The 24,615-nt window shown below is 34.5% G+C and overlaps 1 protein-coding gene across 3 annotated transcripts in view; it reads right to left on the bottom strand.

The window, feature by feature from the left end:
- LOC126767051 (MPN domain-containing protein CG4751) overlaps positions 1-24,615 on the bottom strand; it is a 115,166-nt gene that overhangs the window by 73,867 nt on the left and 16,684 nt on the right. The window contains exons 2-3 of one of the 3 annotated variants that reach the window (XM_050484661.1): positions 21,031-21,092; positions 9,118-9,475 (exon numbers count right to left, since the gene is read on the bottom strand). In XM_050484661.1, the coding sequence (XP_050340618.1) occupies positions 9,118-9,475; positions 21,031-21,092 (420 nt within the window). Of the gene's footprint in view, positions 1-9,117; positions 9,476-21,030; positions 21,093-24,615 lie in introns of those variants that run through there. The other 2 variants (XM_050484662.1, XM_050484663.1) reach the window with 2 other exon arrangements.

Below are 24,615 nucleotides of genomic sequence, written 5' to 3'. Positions count from 1 at the left end.
GTTTTGGAAAAAAATTTAAAATAAAAAGTTTTGTAAAAAAATTTAAAAGTTAATTACATAAAGACATAACGTTCGAAAAGAACACGTGTTTTAAAATCAAATTTATTGTAATTAACGTGACTCGAAAAGAGAAAAGCTTAAGAACTTATTTTCGTAAAGAAAGTTAAAAAAAAAAAACAAAAAAAAATTTAATAAAAAAAGAAATTTAAATAAAAAGTTAATTACACAAAAACAAAAACGTGACAAAACGTTCGAAAAGAATATTTGTTTTAAAATAAAACTTGTTGTGATTAACCTGACTCGAAAAGAGGAAAGCTGAAGAACATATTTTCGGAAAGAAAATTTAAGAAAAATAAATTACTTTTAAAAAAATAAAAAGTAATGAAAACGACAAAATGTTTCCATAAGAACTTTTGTTATATTGAAATCCAAAAGAAATTAAAAAAATATTTTTTTTGATATAATTTTAAGAAAAGAAAAAAACTGTAATCAAGAAGCCGTTTCAAAAAACAGTAAATAATCCGTTTTAGAGAGAAATCATTTTACGAGTATTTGAATAATTTCTCAAGACTCAAAGACAGCTTACGGCAGAACAGAAAAAAAAGTAACCAAATAAAAACTAACCAATAAAAAACAACAAATAAATAGCAGGAACAACAAGAGAGGTATTGAAGTTATTACACGACAACGAAGGCAGTAAGAAAAAAGGAAACTGCAAAAACAAATCAGAGCAGTACAACGCTTGTATGGAGATGTATGGTTAGAGCACAAGAGAACAGCAAATTTTTTTCCCCTCTCGTCTAGAATTCAAGGTCACCTTTGGCCGAATTCATCACCTTCATCAACGCTGCAGCAAATCTTGGAAAGAAAAGCAACTGGAAGTCAAGACAAAGTTGGTCACACTTATGTATGTACATACATATAGGTGTATATGGATACGTACATATGTAGTATATAATTTGCATTAAGAGCAATACAAACACACCTTTGTGTACATACCCGTTAAAGCTCGTAGTTTTAAAAAAGTAAAATTTATCCATTTATTTGGCATTTTATTTAATTTAGTTTAGCAAATATGGATAGTTTAAACATTAACGTAAAATTTAAGCTCATTTCCACCAACATAAATAGCATACCTCCATATTACGGATACAGAGATGCACTATTAAATTTTGTACAGCGTATAGATTACATGTGTCCAATGTTAGACAGTTTGACTGATAAAGAATATAAAATTCTGTTAGTTGGCCAGATTAAAGATAAAATTATTGGAAGTGCTAGAAGATCTATTTTAATTAATGGAAATTCACTTACATGCCCAGAAATAAGAAAAGTCCTTATAGATAATCATGGCGAAAAGAATTCAGTTGATGAACTCATTGACAAAATTAGAATTTGTAGATGTACTTCTACAATTGAAACTTTTTATAATTCTCTTAATACTTTATTATGTCAGGTAAATAACGCATCAACTTTTTGTGGCAACAGCTCTTCGAGTATAATGCTAGGATTGCTTTAAACTCATTTAAATATGGTTTACCCGAGCCTGTCAAAAGCATTATTGTAAGCAGGGATCCAAAACCTTTAAACGACGCATATGAAATTATAAAATAAAATGGTTACTTGAACTATAAGCATCATCAAACAGCTCATGGAAAGAACTAATGTGAACATAATGTTAATAACATGAATTTTTCTTAATTTTTTAATAATTATAACAGAGAAGCTAAAATGAGCAATTATGTTAATCAACAGAATAGTCAGCAATAGAGCAAACGATACATTTAATCAACAGCATAGACAACAGAATCTATCTAAACTCTTCTACTCAACCCAGTTTTAATAGCAACTACAGCAACCAAACATACAGAACTAATCGCAGCTCGAGTAGTTTTTTTAATCAGAATAATAATAACAATAATGAACGACTTTTAAATAACAGAAGTAATAATCGTTTTCGCAGTGAAACAGTTGTAGAGCCTATGGAAATAGGAGTCAATGAAAACGAACAAAATTTTCAATTAGAGGGCCAAGGAAGTTACACGATATAACAGTAGAAACAAACGTGAGAAAACTTAAGTTCATAATAGATACAGGTGCAGAATTTAGTATCATAAACCCAAATATTTGTAATCCCAAATGGAGAATAAAATCACGTTCTATTACTTTAAAAGTTATAAATCGAACTGTTACTACAGACGTACAGTATAGCTTTCCATTGTTTAAAGAATTTCATAAACCAAATTTTAATGTTAATTTCCTAGAATTTAAATTTCATAACTACTTTGATGGTCTAATAGGTAACAATATATTGCTTAATTTGAGTTGTAAAATCGACTACGAGAATAGAGTTTTAATAACAAAAGATGCAACATTACCAATTTATTTTTGCGAAGAAGAAGAATTAATAGTAGATGGTTATCAAAAAAATAAACATTTGGAAATATTTATTAATGAAGAAAAGGAAATAGTAGAACATTCGTCACTTAGTATGTTTCCTAATCATTTAAATTCTAAAGATCAAGAAGTTTTAAAGACTGTTGTAAATAAGTTTAAAGATATTTTTTTATAAAGATGGTGAAAACTTACCTTTCAGTAGTGAAATTCGTCATCGAATAATTACAAAAACTGACATTCCTATATATAGTAAACTGTATAGGTACCAGAGATGTGCATGAATACCATTCAAATGACATATTTAGTATTTTGTAAAAATGAAAACTGAGTTAGCACTAGGCATAAACTAAACGAAAGCTGTCATCGCATGATTCACCTCAGCGAGTGGTTTGTTACAAAATGCATATCATTGCTTGCTTATTCGGTAAGCTCATACCATTCACAAAAGCATTGAATCAGTATGAGTGTTATGAATATACCCAGAGCTTTTTGATTTTATTGTTCTTAATTTTATTTGATAGTGGTTAAACATATGTATATATTAACAGAGTGAGAGTATTAATGATAATGTTAAAAAAAAAATAATTACAAAATTCAGCCTTTAAAACAAAAAAAAATGTAATATTTCATATTCCATATTTTATTATTTAAAGATATATAATATATATTATTATATATGTATATGTATATTATATATGTATATATATTGTTGTTCTTATAAATTATTGTAATTGTTAATAAAGCTATATTTTTACTCATATTTGTACACTGAATTCAAAAAAAGCAAATTATTCACAGTTTTTGGCCCAATACGGTTACGTTTCTCAGTTATTATATTACCTGAGGCAGAAAAAAACTCGTTCTGAAGCGGCACTGCTTGCTGGTATAGCCAACATTTTTTGGGCAAACTTATATAACCGAGGGTATTCTGAATTATGACTTTCCCACCACTGCATAACATTAAAATTAACATCAAGTCCTATTTTTAGATAACTATAACGATTTATTTCATCAGATATACTTTCTGCCATGGACGGTTAAATTGAGGTCATAAAAGATGAGAAAAATAATTGGAAATCCTGTGTGATTCATTATGGATTGCAAAATTAGTTGGACTATCGGACGACGAAACCGATTTCATTATTTCGGAGACACAAAACTCTTTAACTTCATTTAATTTACTTTCGTCCAGACAAAAATTGGTAGGTGGATACAAAAAACTTTGTTTCCATTTCTCTTAAAATATTTCTTTTTAATGCCTTTATTACTTGCATACCAGTATCTCTTTCTTCGCAAATGGATCTGACGGTGTTGAATTTTGAAATAATTATTCGAAATTGATTCAAATAAATTAAGATGCGAGTTCCACCGAGTAATACAATAATTTTTAAGAGAAGTTAATAGCATGTGTTGAAAGGAAGTCTTTTTAAAATACTTTACTAACTTTTTGCAAGCATCCAAAAATGAAACTAATTCGGTAGTGCTGTTAAAACCACAATCCAAAACATTATTCAATAGGTGATTTGCACAGTTAATCCTATTTTGATTTTTAAGAGCCTTCACAATGTTTGATCCTCTGTCAGTAACAAACGTAATATTCTCCATGTTATTTATTTCGAAATCTGCCAAAATGGTGTTCAATTTCGTTAAAACATTAGTTGCTGTGCTTCTCTCTAAATCCATTGATTTTACGCCTAAAACAATTTCTTTTAACTTTAAATCTTTCATAAAATGAAATGTGGTACATAAGAAATTTATTTTTACAAAATTGTCAGTCCAGAGATCTGATGTTATGGACGCCGTTCCGCTTGTTATTGCTAAATTCAATTCCTCCATCATCAGTATTCTTTTATCGTCTGCTATGTTGTTTATTCGTCGTGATATGGTTCTGGAATTGGGCAACATGTCGGAGACGTCTAAATGATTGCCATATTTTGTTCCAATATTTAAGAGTGCCTCCACGACCTTTTTAAAACCTTCGCCGTCTACAACGGAAAATGGACGACAGTCCTCTACAACCCATTGAGAACACGCCAATAAAAGAATTTCCTTATCTGCATTGTTAACTTTTTTTACAGCAACGTTGCAATTTCTTACAGCATAACACTTGTGACGGATAAGATTAGATGTTTGCTTTCCATTATATTTTAATATGTTATTACACTTCTCACATATCACCATTCCATCAATAAGCCTACTTTCGTCATTTTCAATTTGACAGAAAATATCCCAAATTTTACTTCTGCTTTGTTTATTTTTTACAATACGAAAAACACCGTTTTCAATATTTTATATTATTTCAGAGTTCATCTTGAAAACTTATTTAAAAGAAATTAACGCCCTGATTTTGCACTATGTAATCTGAGCTTTTATGAATCATTTGATTGTTTTGCTTACAACTCAAAACACAGTTATAATTTTTGAGTGGTTGTTGCTAGCGGCATTTAAAGAAAGCAATGTTATTAGCACATGCTGATGATTGAAAACAAAACAAAGACAGTGAGTACATACATATGAAAAAAGTGAATAAACTCGTGTACATCTCTGATAGGTACCCTGTCATACATCGGGCAGAAGTGGACAGGCAAATATAGGAAATGCTAGCGCAAAATGTTATATCTTCGAATTGTAGTCCTTACAATTCCCCATTATGGGTTGTGCCCAAAAAACCAGATAACAGTGGTAAGCAAAAATGGCGAATTGTAATTGACTACAGAAAACTAAATGAACAAACAATAGACGACAAGTTCCCACTTCCAAATATAGAAGATTTATTTGATAAGTTGGGAAAATGCTGTTATTTCAGCACAATTGATCTTGCTAAGGGATTCCACCAGATTGAGGTGCACCCCGACGATAGGGCTAAAACAGCTTTTTTAACTGCAAGTGGCCATTACGAATTTAATCGTATGCCATTTGGCCTTAAAACAGCCCCTGCAACATTTCAACGATTAATAAATCATGTATTAAGAGATCATATAAATAAAATTTGCGTTGTATACCTAGATGATATTTTGATATTTTCCACAAGTTTTCAGGAACACATAGAGTCCATTAAAAAAATATTTAGCACTTTACGAGATACAAATTTAAAGATACAAATAGATAAATGTCATTTTGCTGCATTGACCACAAACTTTTTAGGACACGTTGTAACAGGTGAAGGTATTAAACCTGATCCCTCAAAAATTTAAGCAATAAACAGAATGCAACCACCTTCAAACATAAAGGAAATCAAAAGATTTTTAGGAATCACCGGTTATTACCGCAAATTTATGCGAGACTATGCGAAAGTTGCATTCCCCATGGTTCGTCTTTTAAAGCAAAATGCTGTATTGGATTATAGAAGCCAAGAATTCCTAAATTCATTTGAAACGTTAAAAAAAACTTATTACTAGTGAGCCAGTGTTACAAGCCCCCGATTTTAATAAAAAGTTCATCCTTACAACTGATGCTTCACAATTCACAATTGGGTCAGTTTTAAGCCAACAAGGCCACCCAATTTGCTACCCATCTCGAACGTTGTCTGGTCAACCATAGAAAAAGAAGCACTTGCTGTTGTCTGGTCAGTGAAACATTTTCGCACATATCTGTACGGTCGCAAATTTCTAATTCAGACTGACCACCGACCATTAGTTTGGCTACATAATTTTAGAGAACCAAATATGAAACTACAAAGGTGGTTAAACATTTAGGAAATGTGAATATTTTTAATAGCCAATTACGTGAAGAAAACCAAGTTAATAGAGAAAGTGATGAACGAGTTGACATTATGTCAACAGCTGCAACAATACATAGCGCATTTGAAGATAACTTGGATTATACATTTATAACAGAAAAAGTAATCAATTATTACAAAAATCAAATATACTTAAGGGGGTAAGGTTTGACAACTTTTTTTTTCCATTTTTTTAATTTTTTTTTTTTCTGAGCCATCAACATCTCAAGAATATTGTGTTAAAGTTTTAGGTCATTTGGAGAAAAACTAACGAAGTTACAGCAGGTTGAATAACGGTACTTCTAACTACCTGCGCTGAGTGTACAAAATTTTCCCAAATATGTTATTTTTAAAGTCGGTGACCAGCCTACAGAAAAAACTACCGCTTCGATCGTTTTGTAATTTTGTACAAATATTCTACATATACATAGCTCTCGAATGACGTCGAGTCTTTCCAAAAATTATAATTTCTAAGAATTTTACAATAACAAATAGGCCGATTTTTCCGTTATTCCTCGCTATTTTTCGATAACATTTTTTTAAAGTATCCTTCAAATGTTGTACTTTCATATTATAATAAGTAAAATAAACCTACAGCAATAATTTTTTCTAAAAAAATTCACGAAAAAAGGTCTTTTTTCGACGAAACAAACCTTACCCCCCCTTAAGTTATGGAGAGAAAGAAAAATGTGTAGTAAAAATTGTAAACAAAAAGTTTCAAAATCACGTAGAAATTACTCCGGAATCTGATCTTTTCAATATTATGCAAGGTATATTAATAGACAAAGGCATCATGTGTATCTATTGCGAAAATGATGATCTTTTTATCACATTTCAAAGTGTTTTTGTTCGTAATTTCGGTAACAGATCTTTGACATTGTATCGATCAAATTTAAAGCTAATTGAAATTACTGACAAAAACGATATATTGACTATCATTGAAAATGAGCATCTTCGCAGTAACTACCGAGGCATACAAGAAGTATTTTTAGAGCTGAAGAATAAATACTTTTACCCGAAGCTTTATAAAACAATAACACTTTATATTAATAGTTGTTTAATTTGCACTATAGCTAAGCACGACAGAAATCCCCTAAAACTTCCCTACTAAATTACAGAAACCCCTACACACCTTAATGACATAGTCCATATAGACATTTGGTACCCTTGTAGGAATAAAATGTATGCAACATTTCATAAATTAAATGATAGAAATTGGATTGCAATAATAGCAGCTTTAAAAGAGCGTATTTTATTTTTAGGGAAAATGAATAAACTTATCTTCGATAACGATCGTTGTATATTACACAGCGCTGTTAAATTATTTTTAAGTGAACAAAATATTGAGTCTCACGTAAATACGCCGTACCTAAAGACAGGTAATTCTGACATTGAAATATTACACGGTACACTTAATGAGCATCTAAGGGTATTAGAAGCAGACACTAGCCATAAAACGAAAGACTTAGACGACAAACTTTTTGAAATTTTTAACGCATATAATAGAACAATTCATTCTACCACAAAAAAGCGACCAATTGATTTTATAATAAAAAACTTTGACAAAGAAGAGATAAATGAATTATGTAAAGAGTTTGAACAACAAAAATTCAAAGAGTAAATAAATTGAATAAAAGTAGAAAGTCTGAACGAAATCAAATAGAAAACATTGTAATTGTTGCGAAAACTAAACCTAAATATAAGAAACTTGAAAAGTATTATCGCCAAGGTAATTATGTTGTGGATTCTTCGAATAATAGAAAAATAAAATATTACAAAAGTCAATTTAAACGAAAATATAATTTGAACAATGAAAATGTTAACTGATTCCGGTCGATTGAGTAGCTGAAACAAAAAAATTCAAAATGTTTATTAAACGTAAATATATTTTCTATACAATGGACTACGATCTTTGAAAAATATCAAAAATTAAGAAAATGGCGCCATTTTGAAAAAAAAAATCGTTTTTTTACGAAAAAAATTGTCGTTTTTTTAATGCCAAATTGACAATTTTCAGCCAATCAAAAAGATCGTAGTCTATTGTATAGCAAATGTATTCAACTATATCCAGTTTTAATTTGAAGTCGATCGGTTAATTTCTCGTTGAGTTAAAATGTCAGCAAATTTGAAAAATGTCGTTTCGAGAAAAACGCGTTTAAAGTTTCACTTATATATGTTTGCACCTTTGAGCGGTCGCTATTTAGAACGCTGCCATTCAAAAACTATTTAAAATACGACCTCGCCGATTTCACAGGATATTTTTGAATATATAAGCTATCGAAAAAAGCAAAAACAAAAATTTTTTTTTTGAAAGTGTCACACAGGTATAGCCCCTTAAGGGTGGAGGAGTTACATAATAGCCCTATATACTTTACCTATACTTATTCTAATCGTACTCTTGATTCTAACTTAGTCTTACTCTTATATTTAATTACCTATGCTTACTCTTATTTAAACTACTCCCAATCACACTTTACATACTTTCTCCCACTCTACACCCACACGTTCGCCACCACACTAAACATACATACAACATATTCCCGAACATACATTATTAACTCTACTCTCTCCTACACTCATTAATATTACTGTAAAATAGTTAAGCTTTTAGCTAATAAGAATTTTTGTAAAGAGTCAGTTGAATAAAGACACTTGAAAGAAGTAAACGTTCAACATCGTTTCTATATGAAATGGAAGTACAACGACTACTTTAACATAGGGAACAGTTAGGGAACTCAGCATTCCTTATCATACTGATACACCTATATACATACATCAACACATGCCTCTCCCTGCAGCTGAAGTATTAGGTTATATATAAAATATAAAATAGGAATTAAACAGAAAAGCACTTGCTCCTACACTCTGAAATTTATATTGCTTTATATTTGTAATCGGTAGTGATCGAAACACATAATAATGTTTTCGTAATATCGTAATTGTTTCAGTTCGATTATTTCTGAGAACTGCTTTGTAAAATTTTCACAAAATATAGAACTCACCTGATTCTGAATCATCCAAATTGACATCTTTTTGCAAGGCACACTTTCGTAGCCATGAATTTTTATAGACATCTAACTTTTTTCCTTTATATTTCACAGATGCCCAACCACATCCGCTTTTTTTCTCCGGATTTATAAACCGTTTGCAATGCACTGCCCACGCACTTGGAGTAAGAAATAATGTTTCAGATTCTTGTGATTTTATTTTACCGTCCGGCATCAAATCTCCGACAAATTTTTGGCCCAAATAGTCTATAGTCATTACCGCTTTACCTGGTTGCAAAACATTTGCACTCATTAATGTTTGTAATGTGACTGTTCGATTGGTGCCATTTAAGCCTTCATAATTCTCTTTAGCCTATTGAAAGAAGTTATATAAATAACTATATAAATACGTATTAAACAATTGTAGCAGTTTCATTACATTTTATTTGGATATCAATCTACTAACCGAAAAAATTGGTTTGAAGCAGAATAAAAAAATATATTACATGTTTGCATCGAGTTTCGAAATTATTTAATTTCCTCTGGATTAAATAGGGTATAATATTAATCTGCTAGACTTATATGACAAATATTCTAAGCAAAGGTTTTTGTTTTGTTTAAAGAAAAACAAGTAAACGCCATGTTAGCAGATAAATGGTTATAGCTAAAATCATAACTATGATTATGAAGATGAACAAACAATGATTAGAATTACTTTTCATAAAAAAATATACATACATTTATAAACGCAAATAACAGGGGAAAGGGTACCAAGATTTCATAAATTAGACTTTTCGAAATATATACTATATTTTTTATTTATTTTTCGAAGTTTTTCATAGCCACATAAACATAACCAAAAATGTTCTTCGAAGACAATCTCGTATAGATTTTGGAGAACATGACTCAATAAAATATAAGAATGTAAAAGAAATTTTCAGACGATATATTTCAAGATTTATCACACGATTTAGCTCCTTTCACTCAGGAATGCTCGCGGTAATCCACAGTTATTTATTAGTCGAGTTTTTACAAAAGTGAATAACTTCTAGAAGATATGTTTACATAATTCTAACTAGATTACACGTCTTCCACTCAGGTATGTTCGCGATAACTCATAATCAATTATTAAGTAGTCAGATTCTACTAGTGGGATTGTTCACATCTCATTAAAACAAGTAAAAAAGGGTGCAACCGAACATTTTATACTCTGGTAAAGCTTTATACTCAACAAGTAAGGAAGGGCTAAGTTCAGGTGCAACCGAATATTTAATACTCTTGCAACTTGCAGGGGAAATACGAAAATCCTGATGTTAGTTATATAAAGGCTGTAATGAGCAAAACACGCTCTCTTCTTTTCATTGGGATAACTCAAATATTGGCCGATATATGCAGTAGAAAGTCAACCAGAAGTTCGAAAACTTTTGTATTAAGTATATAGGGGCTAAGGGATTTAACTCATTTTTGACATACAAACATATCATTTTAAGAGAAGGATTATCCCTTAATTTCAGTTATATATATAACACATTGACCTACATTTTCGATGAAAGTGGGAGTTGACACGTCCATCGTCCAATTTCCACACCAGCTGTCTTATACCATTTCGATGGTAAAATTTAATGTTTCTGGCGCCTTTAGTTATTGATTTATCGCGCTTGTAGTTTGTAACAGTACCCTTATATGGGGAATGAGAGGGGTTATCCCCCGATTTTATCAATTTTCACACTGTTGGATGAAGTTCATATAAGATTTGTACTTACCAAATTTGTTTGTTATAGCTTAATTGATTTAGGAGATATGTACATTAAACTTGTTAGAGGGCGGGGTTGATTTAGGAGATATGTACATGAAACTTGTTATTTTCACTACCGAATAACAACCCTACTCGCTCCTACTTTTGATAATTTATGCTCCACTAGATGGGCGAAATTAAATATATTGGCATAAGAAAAAACAAAACAGAATGACGTATACCATTAACCCTGGTCGAGACCAACGGTCTGATACACTTAGTCGAGACCAATGGTGCTTGGCTAGGCCTAGGCTAGTTTACATACATTTGTATGGAAATACGTGTTGTATTTACGCTCATATATGTACAATATAGATACATTTTTGAAATTTCTTACCTCTGGATTTGGTTGAAATCATATTGGCTGCCTTGTTCACGCTTGGCGTGGCAATAGCGTTCACAAAAATGTAATGTAACCTACGTGGGTCAAATAAATTGCACCGGTTAGGTAATTTAAAGAGCTTTCAGGAAATGTATAATTCGCCCCCCAAGGCCCACCGGGGGCGTGGCAATAGGCGAAAATGTGTTTTCATCATGTCCCCCCTTTTGTTTCACTACAGTTGGGGGTTTGGGGGCAGAGGGAGGATCAAAAAAATTTTGCGAGTTAGTTCATCCCCGGGGCTTTCCGGAAAGCCCTCAATCTCCCCTCTATCCCTACCAGGGGCGTGGCAATAACGTTTACAAAAAATGTAACATTTTGAGAAAAATTACATTTTTCTTAACCTTTAAAACGCTCCAGCGGCTAAAGTAATTGACCTAGATAAACATTCAAACCAATTTGGACATCTAACGAACATGAAAACAGATAAATCAACCGTGCGAAGTGATAGAAACATACCAAAGTTCATATATTTTCATACAAAATATATGGGGTCTAGCCAAGCACCATTGGTGCACTAAGGTGTAATATTATAATATCCTTTTTTCGTCCTTTTCGATACGATATCCTTGAATCTTTTTTCTGAATTCTATAGACAATAAAATTCTAGGAAGCTACCTGGAAGCGCAAGTCGTTTGCTACATAATATATAACATTTAAAACAAAATATGCCTGGCCAGACCAGAGGGTCTCGATGAGGGTTAAAGTCGGACATAGAGAATGCCTGAGCAGCATTTTACTAATGTAAGCTTGCGAGTATGCTTTCACTTCTGCGCCAACTATTACATACAAATAATCATAGTGTTTCGTCTTTAGTACATAAAGTGCAAAAGTTCCATTAAATTTTGTGTACGGAATCAAATTTCTGGTGCCGAAACGTTCAGAATGTCGGAAAAAGCCTTCGGTGACAATTGTTTGTCGTGAGCAAGCGTTTTTGATTGGTACAAATTATTCGAAGAGGGTCGAGTACACTATGACTACGCACCACGTCCAGGACGGACATCAACATCAACTGATGATCGAGAGAAATAAAAAAGAATCAAAGCCAGGGAAACACTTTAATACCCGAGACAGACATGTAGTAACAATGCAAGTAAAGGTATCATGGTATTCTGTTTACTACGTTGGTGACACAGATGGCAATGTAGTAAACTCTAATACTAGCTTTGTTTCATAGGCATTAAATATTACAAAAAAAAAACAATAAATATGATGTTGTGTGTTGTGGAGAAAATAAGTTCAATTATTTAAAATACTCTAAAATTAATATATTTTCATCGCAAAAAAACGATTTGGTTAAGGTTTCTCTAAAGTCCTCACATAAAATGAGGTATTTCCTGATTTTCCGGAAAAAAATTGTGAAAAATGTTTTGTTTTCCATTTCAATAATTAATTTTTTAAGTAATTTTGGCAGAATATTTCGAAGAGATTTTAGCAAAGTTTGTTACCTGTTTTTTAGCTGTGTTTATACAAATACCACAATGAAACATCATAGTATTGTTACCAGCAAAATAGCATTGCTCATATGGTATTTTGCTAGTACAGTAGACGCTCACAAATTAGAACTCTCAGAAATTAGAACATCCAGAAATTAGAACCAGAGTTTTTAATGCATTGGACGCTCTGAAATTAGAACTTGAGGTTCTAATTTCTGAGAGTTTTTTTTTTTTAATTTTTAACACAAAGGAATTCCCATTCTAGGTTTTTATTTCACTGAACAAAGGTAAAATAGAAAGGGAAATCCCCAAGTATATATTTAATTCCTTTTTAGTTTTTATTTTGCCATATTTTTGGTGTTTTTGTCATTCCTATTTGAAATTTGATGCACGTGGATATATTTTGCTAGACTCTACTGAAAACTAAAAATAACTTACTAAAAATGTCAAATAAGCGTAGAAAGACAACTTTATCTTTAAAAACCAAAGTAAAGATATTGGAAAAGCTGGAAAAAGGAGTTCAAGGGAATCGTCTAGCGCTAGATTTCAATGTGAGCAAATCTGCCATCAGCTACATATATCAAGCCAAATAGATCAAATAGCTCATCTATATTAAATGACGTTTCAACACTTATCAGGAAGCATCAAATAAAACTATGCATAGTGCCGAATATCCGAAAATGGAAAGTCGTCTTTATGAGTAGTTTTTAAAACAATGCGAAAGGAAGTGTACATTGACAGGAACAATATTAAAGAAAAAAGCTAAACAAATTTTTGGTCAAGAATACCCCGATAAAAATAAAAATGCATTCCGAGCAAGCGATGGATGGTTTACTAAATTTAAAAAGCGACACGGCATTCGTATTTTAAAGATTGGTGGCGAGATTCTTTCTAGTGATATTGCCTGGATCACTCCATTTACTCACAGATTCCATGCAAAAGTCACTGAGATGGAGTTAAAGGAGTCGCAATTATATAATGTGGACGAAACCGGATTACTTTATCGTTGCCTGCCAGATAAAACATATGTCTCTGCTTGTGAAAAAAGTGCGCCTGGATACAAAATTCAAAAAGAACGAATCTCAATTTTACTTGGTTCAAATGCTGATAGCTCTCACAAATTAGTGCCCTTAGTTATTGGAAAAGCCAAAAATCCCAGGAGCTTCAAAGGTTTTAATAATCTACTTCATTACAACTTTTCCAAAAATGCTTGGATGACGCCTCGGGAATTTCATGATTGGTTTCACAAGATATTTATTAATGAAGTAAGAGAAAATAATTTTGTTCACATAACGGTTGTTTGTAAGTCCTAAAACTAAAAGAGTCAGATATAGGGTTATATATACCAAAGTGATCAGGGTGACGAGTAGAGTTGAAATCCGGATGTCTGTCTGTCCGTCCGTGCAAGCTGTAACTTGAGTAAAAATTGAGATATCATGGAAACTTGGTACACGTATTTCTTGGCTCCATAAGAAGGTTAAGTTCGAAGATGGGCAAAATCGGCTCACTGCCACGCCCACAAAATGGGGAAAACCGAAAACCTATAAAGTGTCATAACTAAGCCATAAATGAAGATATTAAAGTGAAATTTTTCACAAAGGATCGCATTAAGGAGGGGCATATTTGGACGTAATTTTTTTGGAAAAGTGGGCGTGCCCCGCCCCCTACTAAGTTTTTTGTACATATCTCGGAAACTACTATAGCTATGTCAACCAAACTCTATAGAGTCGTTTCCTTCAGGCATTTCCATATATAGTCAAAAAATGGAAGAAATCGGATAATAACCACGTCCACCTCCCATACAAAGGTTATGTTGAAAATCACTAAAAGTGGGTTAACCGACTAACAAAAAACGTCGGGAGCACTAAATTTTACGGAAGAAATGGCAGAAGGAAGCTGCACCCAGGCTTTTTTTTTTAAATTGAAAATGGGTGTGGCGTCGCCCACTTATGGACCAAAAACCATATCTCAGGAACTACTATACCAATTTCAATGAAATTCGGTATATAATATTTTCTTAACACCCTGATGACATGTACAAAATATGGGTGAAATCGGTTCACAACCACGCCTTCTTTCAATGGAACGCTATTTTGAATTCCATCTGATGCCTTCTCTGTATAATATAAATGTATGTACATTAGGAACCAATGATGATAGCGGAATAAAACTTTACACAAATACGGTATTTGAAAAATATGTAAATGACGGATAATGAAATCTCGATTATCACTTTATCATGCGAGAGTATAAAATGTTCGGTGACACCCGACACCAGTTTTCTCAAAAAAATAACTTGTCTCCGAAGGCTCTTTTGCTTATTGATAACGGCTCAGCGCATGCACCAATTGAACATCTTCAAAGCAAAGATGGCAACATAGTTGCATATTTCTTGCCGCCAAATGTGACAGCAGCTGTGCAACCAATGGATCAAAATCCCATAAAGTTAACAAAACTTGTTTACAGAAGTAAGTTACTTGCTGAAATAATAGCTAAAGGTGGTGCACTGAATAGTCTGTTGAAATCCCATTCCATCCGAAAGGCAATAATATTTCTGAAACAAGCTTGGGTTAAGATAGCGCAAACAGTGATGAGGAATTCTTGGTCAAAGTTGTTAAATTGGGACTCTGACCAATACGACAGCGATGATGATGTGCCACTAGCACAGTTGCTTAACAAAAATGAGGACTGCAATGAAGCTCTCCAAATAAATCAAAATCTTTTAGCATAAATTGATACAAACAGTTTCATGTGTATTGATGGCATCGAGAAATGGAATGAAGATGAGTTTGAAGACGGAACTGGTTATGACCTAAGTAGCAGTGCTGAGTTTTCTGATAGCAGTGAAGATGAAGTTGTTGATGACACACCAGTTATTTCAAATGCTATAGCTATTGAAAGCGTTAACAATTTAATAAATTGGTGCAACAAGAGTGAATTGTCTTCCAGTAAGCACATGGCCAATCTTTTGTCCCTCCGTAACGATATTGTTATATCGGATTTAAAGAAACCAAAAAAAAAAACAAATATTACTGATTATATGTCAAACAAAAATTAATTTTGAACTGAGCCCTTATCCTGAATTTTTAATTAATTTCTGAAATTTTAAGTTGTTTTTTTTTTTCATAATTGTTATGTAAGGACTGAATTGTTATGTTTTTAAATAAAATAAGAAAAAAATAAAAAAAATATTTTTATATAGTTTCTGGAAATGGCTTGACTATTAGTTTTATTATTTACGTTAAAAAAAACCGTCCAGAAATTAGAACATTTCGGAAATTAGAACTACCCCAAAAATAAAGTGGTTCTAATTTCCGAGCGTCTACTGTATTTGGTGACACACATATGGCATTTGTACCATATATGTATGGTATTGTTACTACATGTCTGTCTCGGGTATAAGGTGTAAAACCTCAACCAGAGGATCGAAATCCAAGTAATTCTATATAGATACTATATATGTATATGTAACTCAGTGTGTCAGTGTAGACACATAAAGATTGTTAGAAAAACGAAAATCATTAACCGATATCACAAAACATTAACATGCCACATACTAAAAAACTAACCAGTAGAGTAAAGTCACCCGAATGGGGGCTAGGAAAAGTGTTCGCCCAATTTCACCTAATGGGGAGTGAGCGGGATTTTCATTTTCACACTGTCGGTAGATGATCTTATAAGATTTGCGGTCTGCAAATTGGTTGTTAAAGCTTTAGTAGCTTAGGATCATTTACATATATACGAGGTGTGTTCATAAAGTATCGCGAATTTTGAATTTTCGCGGGTTACGTATATTCGAATTTCGAATTTTTTGTGGCGTTATGTTGGTACTCATGTCTCTCACTTATGCCGACAAGCTCGGCCATTTTGAATGTTCATTTAATTGTTGACAGCTTCTTTGCTTGCACGTGTTTTGGATCGTCTTCGATTTTTACCTATTCAAAAAAATGGATCAAAGAACCTGTATCAAATTTTGTGTGAAAAACGAAATTAAGTGCGCGGATGCATTCCGAATGTTGACTGTGGCATACGGAGAAGCTACCTTGGACCGAAGCAACGTTTATCGGTGGTACAAAATGTTCTCAGAAGGCCGAGAAGATGTGAACGACGAAGAGCGTGCCGGACGCCCGAGCACTTCAACAACAGACGAAAAAATTAATGAAGTGGAGAAAATGGTATTGGCCAATCGTCGAATCATCGTTAGAGAAGTTGCTGAGGACCTAAACATATCGATTGGCAAGTTATGCGCAATTTGCGCGAAGAAATCCGTCAGAAACGCCCGGATTTGTGGAAGAACAAAAATTGGCTTTTGCACCACGATAACGCCCCTGCTCACACATCGTTGCTTGTGCGCGACTTTTTGGCCAAAAACAACACACTAATGATGCCGCAGCCACCGTATTCCCCAAATCTGGCCCCCTGTGACTTTTTCTTGTTCCCTAAACTGAAGAGGCCCATGAAAGGACGACGTTAGGCTTCTCTTGACGAGATAAAGACGTCGTCGAAGGAGGAGCTGAAGAAGATAAAAAAAAATGATTTTTTGAAGTGCTTCGAAGATTGGAAAAACCGTTGGCACAAGTGTATAATATCTCATGGGGATTACTTTGAAGGGGACAAAATAGATATTCATGAATAAATAAATAATTTTTGAAAAAACAAAATTTTACATCAAAATATTTATTAGTATTTGAGATACGCGTCGTTTTGTGAGACTCTAAAAGTGAATTCTTCGATTTTTACTATGTCTGAATTGATTGAACAAAGAAGTGCGTTATGCACCATCTCATACTAAATTGGTTATTCGTGTTAATTTCGCCACATTTTCAACTCATATCGTACTGCAACCACCGCATTCGCCTGATTTATCTACCTTCCTGCTATCCAGCACATTCAAATGACTACTCCGAGGATGCGGTTTTGACTCAATTGAGGATATAAAAGCTGAATCGAAGAAGGCTCTGATGGCCATCACGACGGAGGATTGTTCCAAGTGCTATGATGACTGGAAAATTCGTTGGCATAAGTGTATTGCAGCGATTGAAATGGACAAAATTCACTTTTCAATTTGATCACAGTAATAAATCAAGTAAATTGCCTATACAACTAAAATTTAAAATTTATAAGAAACATTTTTTTTTTAATAATCAAAGTTTAGCAGTTAATATCTTTTAAACAGTGTCATAACTGAAAAAACTCGATTTTCAAGTTAAATATGCAGAGTGCGTGCAATGGCATTGTCCATATTGTATAAAAATCCCATTCTGATGCGGTCGAGATAAGGATGTGATTATTTTTTAACCACAACAACAAAACATCTCAGTGTGCTATTTTATTCAAAATTTGTAAAACATGGTCACTTTACCTTCGTTGCGACACGTCTTCCCATTATCCAATCGGCAAAATTTTTTGCAGAACATAATATTATACTCTAATGCAACTTTTGGGGGGGTGTGATGCCCTGTACGCTATATTTTTTTCTCCCGTATAGCTAAGGTGCACCCTATTGTACATATTACCTAAAACTTAAAGCGCCCATACACGAGCACACAAGTGCGTTCGATCGGTATGTGTGCGCTTGCGGTTTATCGTGTATGGGCTTGTTCGCGTACCGATCCATGTTCGCGAAAATGTTTGATTTTTTACGATCGGTGCGCGAACATGTTTATCGTGTATGGCGTTGTCGGCGCACAAAATCTCATTTCTCTCGTGTCGCCGAACAGTGAAGATCGCGGACAATGGCAAGAGTTAAGGGGAGAGCCTGCTTTCGAGGCTTCAAAAATCGATTTTTTTGAGGATTTTTTTGGGAGGGAAACAAATTATTGATTCAAGCGAAATTTCTAGGCTTTATAGTTATATATTTGAACATCTTTCTTTTTCTTTCAAATTTTTTGGATACGAAATCTTTGATATTCTGCCTTTGGGAAGCAATTACCCGATGCATCTCGCATGTACATTTTTCGGACGGCGGCCAGGATGCAGGTCGCAATTTCTATCGGAAACAAAAAGTTCAAAGAGATTCATATTTTTTATTAATTTATCTTCTAGTTAAACTAAAAAAATTCCAAAAAAAAGTGTAAAATTTAAAATTTTATTAAAAATTTAATAAGTAGTGGCTTTTGATCAAAAGAATTTTACTTTATGCTGTTTAAAAATATGTTAAAACTTGACTTTTCTTAATATTTTTTTTAGTTTAAATATAAGATAATTTTATGTCAATGATAATATACTTTGCCCTAATTCCATCCGACGTTTAGTTTTTTTTTCTATCCTGCCCGCCAATTAAGAATAATCGTAAAAATGAAAAACCGAGAAATCACGCTTCAAAGTTTTCGCTTTTTGCCTAAGCGCTCATATATATACATACATAGTGTAAGAAAAATAAAAGTTGGAATAACTTATTAACGAAATTCCATGAAATAGATAAAAATGCTACATTAGAAATAAATTCCAAGAAATGTTCCGCTTGCCTGTCGCACATGTTAACTCTGTGAAGAACGGACGCAAAATGGATTTGTGTGTCGTGTACAGCGTTTAAAAAACTGCGGCAAGTTTCAGTTCATATGATTTTGCTTCTGCTACTGCTTCTGAAAAAATCAGAAGTCGCAGTCGAAGCATAGACAAAAATCAAACAGCTACGAAAATCAGCATAAGTCGCCGTTTTTCGTTTTTCTGCTTTCTGCTTTGCTGTAGCTTTCGATCGTATCCATAAGTTGCCGCAGCAGCTATCGACAATTTTCGACAGTCGTCGGCAGTCTCAGTCGCGAAAAGTAATGCATTCGACTTTTTGCTACTTATGATTTTTGTCGCTGTTGCTTTCGATCAGCAGCGTAAGTCAAAAAAAGCAAGAAGCGTCCGTGCAGAATTCATACCGATCGAACGCACTTGTGTGCTCGTGTATGGGCACTATTAGCGAGATAGATATAGGGTTATATATATATATACATAAGTACATACGTACATAAATGATCAGGGTGACGAGAAAAATGTACAAGCTGTAACTTAAGTAAAAATTGAAATACGTTCAGGAAACTTGGTACAAATATATACATATATATATTTTCCCGTAGTTCCTAGGTGGAACATAGGGCCTCAATAAACAAATTATAATTAAATTTACTTAAAGCTATTAATTTAAACTATCTCGAAGAATAACCACCTCTCTGTGCTTCTGCTTCGACTTCCAATTTCTTTTCATTAATTTACTAACTTTATCAGTTATGAAGAAATGCTAAAAAAAAACTTTTTCACAGCAAGTTTGGTTGATTTACCTTCGGTGGTTTGGAAGATATGTAAATTTAACCATTTGGATGGAGTCACGCCTACTCAAAAAAAATATTGGTACAGTCCAGGTCCAATATTGGTGCCTCTCTACTGCGATTCCCTGTACTAAATTAGTTTTGTATCTTAACTAAATATTTAGTTATGTCACTTTTTAAGTTTTCATTTAATGGCGTTTTGTGTTGGTGTTTCGAGATGAGCCGAATCCAAAAAAAAAGTTGTTGTGAACGAAGCACTTCCAAGCAAACAATTGGTCATACCTTAACCATACCACTAAAACAACACAGAATAGTAAATTCTAAGCGCACGAAGCACTTCCAAGCAAACGGTTGCATGTTTCCTAGAACAATTGGACATATCTCAACTATACTACTAGAACAACACAGAAAAGTAAATCATGAGCACACGAACCACTTCCAAGCAAACCGTTACCTGTTTTTTGGAACAATTGAACATACCTCAACCATACCACTAGAAAAGCTCATGTAAAAGTGTATAGATCTTAATGGAGAATATTTTGAAAAACTAAAAGATTTTCGATGATTAAAATTTGTTTTTGAAATGAAATCGGATAATTACTCAGACTGCATCAGAGACACTGAACTGCTCTAAATGAGCGCTTTTGTAATGAACTGTTCAAACTTCCAGATATCTAATATGACTCAACTCATTCTCAAAAATATTGATCAGTCGGTGACATATATTATATCAGTTCGGAAAAACTCCTTTCCTGATAATAGCATGCCTGCGCGCTATCCTCTGACTCGTTCAAGAACGATGAAATTGTGGCGACGCTTAGCCCTTTGTTACTTGCTTTTATTATATTTTACAAAGATTTTAAAATGTTTCACAATTAATGCTAACAAAAAAGTAGAATCTAAAATCTATTTAATAAATCTTATTTCAGCAAGTGTTAGTCATCTGGGTTCTTTCCTGCAATCTTTAAGGATTTCATAAATTTATCTAAACATAAACAAAATCAGACATTACATTATTTTGAAATTACGCAGGGGATTCCCGGCACTTTCGTTTCATCTTACCTCATAGTCATTGTCATCTTCACTATCAAGATCTTTTTCGTCTAAAAGTGGACGTGATGGTTCTGGAAAATAATATTAAATTTTTTTTATTATTGTTAAATACATATAAATCAATATTTTATTTCAGTATAAGTATGATATCCTGCGACCAGCAAAAAGTAAAAATAAATTAAAAGTATTCTTAATTTTGAACTACTTACTAATAAAACATAGGGTTCGATCATCAAACCAATAACATCACAGTTCATAATTTATACTAAATTTATTGGTCAACTTCAATTATGGTAAACTGTCGGATTCTGCAACAGTTCTTATTAACCCTTGTGCACAGACCTAGTTATAGCTTACCTAAACAAACTTTAATCGTAAAAAAATTCAATAATTATTCTGTAGAAATCTGAAATTTTCTAATGTCTTTTAAACAAGTGGTTTTCAAGAATAAATTAAAGGAATGTAATTTAATGTTTAGGAGGTTGGAGTCATGTGTAGAAGTTCACGGAAGTGATGAAAGTTCTCTGATCCCCATTCACTTGGGAGTGGCCAGAAACGATTCGTTTACATATAGCTCAAGCAGCGGAAGACACGTCTCCAGTGTTTTAAACCTGAAAAAAAGCATGTCAACAAACACAAAGAAGGTTCAACGTCGAAAAGCTACAATCACAACAGACAGTCGGGAATTGTGGGATGGCATTTCAAGCTCCTTACGTACATATCCAAACGAAACCATTGGTTTTCGGAAAAGGCAAAAGAACAGCTGGTACGATAAGAAGTGCCATACTGAAGAGGGAAGCGAGACGCATTTGCAGACAAAAAAAAGAGAGAGGCCGAAATAAGTGAGTATGAAGAGCTTGACAAGCTAGCCGACAGTTTTACGAAAATATACGCAGACTAATAGGACACTGGAACATACTCTTGTAGAACCCTCGGAGGTCATATAGTGACTGATGTTCAGAGCATATTAAAGTCATGAAGGGAACACTTCACCAGATTGCTGAATGGCAAACCCGATTCCCATTCTATGACAAAGGAGCCGACGTTCCATTGCCCGACCATGAAGAAGTTCGAATCGCAATTACCCGCTGAAGAAGCGGCAGGGACCGATGGATTGCCGACTGATCTATTCAAGTATAGATAAGGAGCATGCATTAGCTCCTTTGTAGAATAAGGTCGGATGAAAGCATGCCCGACGATTGGAATTTAAGTGTGCTTTGACCAATCCACAAGAAGGGAGACCCCACAATCTGCGCCAACTACCCTGGGATAAGCCTCCTCAACATCGCATATAAGGTTCTATCGAGCGTATTGTGTGAAAGATTAAAGTCCACCGTCAACAAACTGATTAGATCTTATCAATGTGGCTTTCTTCTTCTTCTTAATTCGCCTAGACACCGCTTACGCGATTATAGCCGAGTTAACAACAGCACGCCAGTCGTTTCTTCTTTTCGCTACGTGGCGCCAATTGGATATTCCAAGCGTAGCCAGGTCCTTCTTCACCTGGTCTTTCCAACGGAGTGGAGGTCTTCCTCTTCCTCTGCTTACCCCGGCGGGTATAGCGTCGATTACTTTCAGAGCTGGAGTGTTTTCGTCCATTCGGACAACATGACCTAGCCAGCGTAGCCGCTGTCTTTTAATTCGCTGAACTATGTCAATGTCGTTGTCTATCTCGTACAGCTCATCGTTCCATCGAATGCGATATTCGTTGTGGCCAACGCGTTGGCAAGAGTTATCCTGCGTCGGATTTCCAGGCTGTCATTGTTAGTGGTGTTTACGCTAGTTCCAAGATAGACGAAATTATAGACAACTTCAAAATTATGACTGCCAACAGTCTTGTGAGAGCCAAGTCGCGAGTGCGACGACTGTTTGTTTGATGACAGGAGATATTTCGTCTTGTCCTCGTTCACTGATAGACCCATTTGGTTTGCTTCGTTGTCCAGTCTGGAGAAAGCAGAACTAACGGCGCGGGTGTTGAGGCCGATGATATCAATATCATCTGCATACGCCAGCAGCTGTACACTCTTATAAAAGAATGTACCTGCTCGATTAAGTTCTGCAGCTCGAATTATTTTCTCCAGCAGCAGGTTGAAGAAGTCGCACGATAGGGAGTCACCTTGTCTGAAACATCGTTTGGTATCGAACGGTTTGGAGAGGTCCTTCCCGATCCTGACGGAGCTTTTGGTGTTGCTCAACGTCAGTTTACACAGCCGTATTAGTTTTGCGGCCATTCCAAATTAAGACATAGCGGCATAAAGGCAGCCCCTTTTCGTGCTGTCGAAAGCAGCTTTGAAATCGACGAAGAGGTGGTGTGTGTCGATTCTCCTTTCCCGGGTCTTTTCCAAAATTTGGCGCATGGTGAATATCTGGTCGGTTGTAGATTTTCCAGTTCTAAAGCCACACTGATAATGTCCAATCGGTTTGTCGACGGTGGGCTTTAATATTTCACACAATACGCTCGATAGAACCTTATATGCGATGTTGAGGAGGCTAATCCCACGGTAGTTGGCGCAGATTGTGGGGTCTCCTTTTTTATGGACTGGGCAGAGCACACTTAAATTCCAATCGTTGTGCATGCTTTCGTCCGACAATATTTTACAAGGAAGCTGATGCATGCTCCTTATCAGTTCTTCGCCGCCTTGTTTGAATAGCTCGGTAATCCATCTGCCCCCGCCGCTTTGTTGTTCTTCAGCCTGTAATTGCTATTCGAACTTCTTCATGGTCGGGCAATGGAACGTCTGCTCCATCGTCATCGTTTGGGGAATCAGGTTCGCCTTCTCCTGGCGTTGTGCGTTCACTGCCATTCAGCAGGCTGGAGAAGTGTTCCCTCCATAATTTAAGTATGCTCTGGGCATCGGTCACTTCCGTCTATAACAACATGATCGATCTGGTTGATGGCTTTTCGATCCGGAGACAGCCAGGTGGCTTGATAAATTTTCTTATGCTGGAATCTAGTATTACAGGTAACCATATTTCGGGCCCTGGCGAAGTCGATGGAGGATGGGGTCATGTGTAGAAGTTCACGCAAGTGAGGAAAGTTCTCTGATCGCCATTCACTTGGGAGTGGCCAGAAACGATTCTTTTACACATGGCTCAAGCAGCTCATGACTTCCGGTGTTTGACCAAGTATCCTCTGGGTAGCCTAAGAACATCCGTTTGAAGGCGAGCTAAAGTGAGAAGGCGAAACATCCCCTAAGCAGGGTTGGGTGCTGAGTTTGGGACCCGCCACGTAAAAAAAACACCCCCAATGAAAGGAAACAGCAAGCCTCAATGTGGCTTTAGGTCTGTAAAGTCAACAACCGACCAAATATTCACCATGCTCCAAATCTTGGAGAAAATAATTCAAGCTGCTCATGCCCTATTAGGCTCCCACGTCACTATTGACAGTCATAACTTCGAATTTCGTCTATCGTGAAACCACCATTAACATCTAGAACAATGTCAGCTTCGAAATTCATCGCAGAATGACTCTTGCCAACAGGTGCTACTTTGGAGTGAGTAGGCAATTGAGAAGCAAAGTCCTCTCTCGACGAACAAAGACCAAACTCTATAAGTCACTCCTGCTATATGGTGCAGAGTCATGGACGATGACAA

The sequence above is a fragment of the Bactrocera neohumeralis genome, unplaced genomic scaffold (genome assembly GCF_024586455.1).
Source record: "Bactrocera neohumeralis isolate Rockhampton unplaced genomic scaffold, APGP_CSIRO_Bneo_wtdbg2-racon-allhic-juicebox.fasta_v2 ctg370, whole genome shotgun sequence".
NCBI classification, from domain to species: domain Eukaryota; kingdom Metazoa; phylum Arthropoda; class Insecta; order Diptera; family Tephritidae; genus Bactrocera; species Bactrocera neohumeralis.
This window is presented reverse-complemented; position numbering and strand designations above follow the sequence as displayed.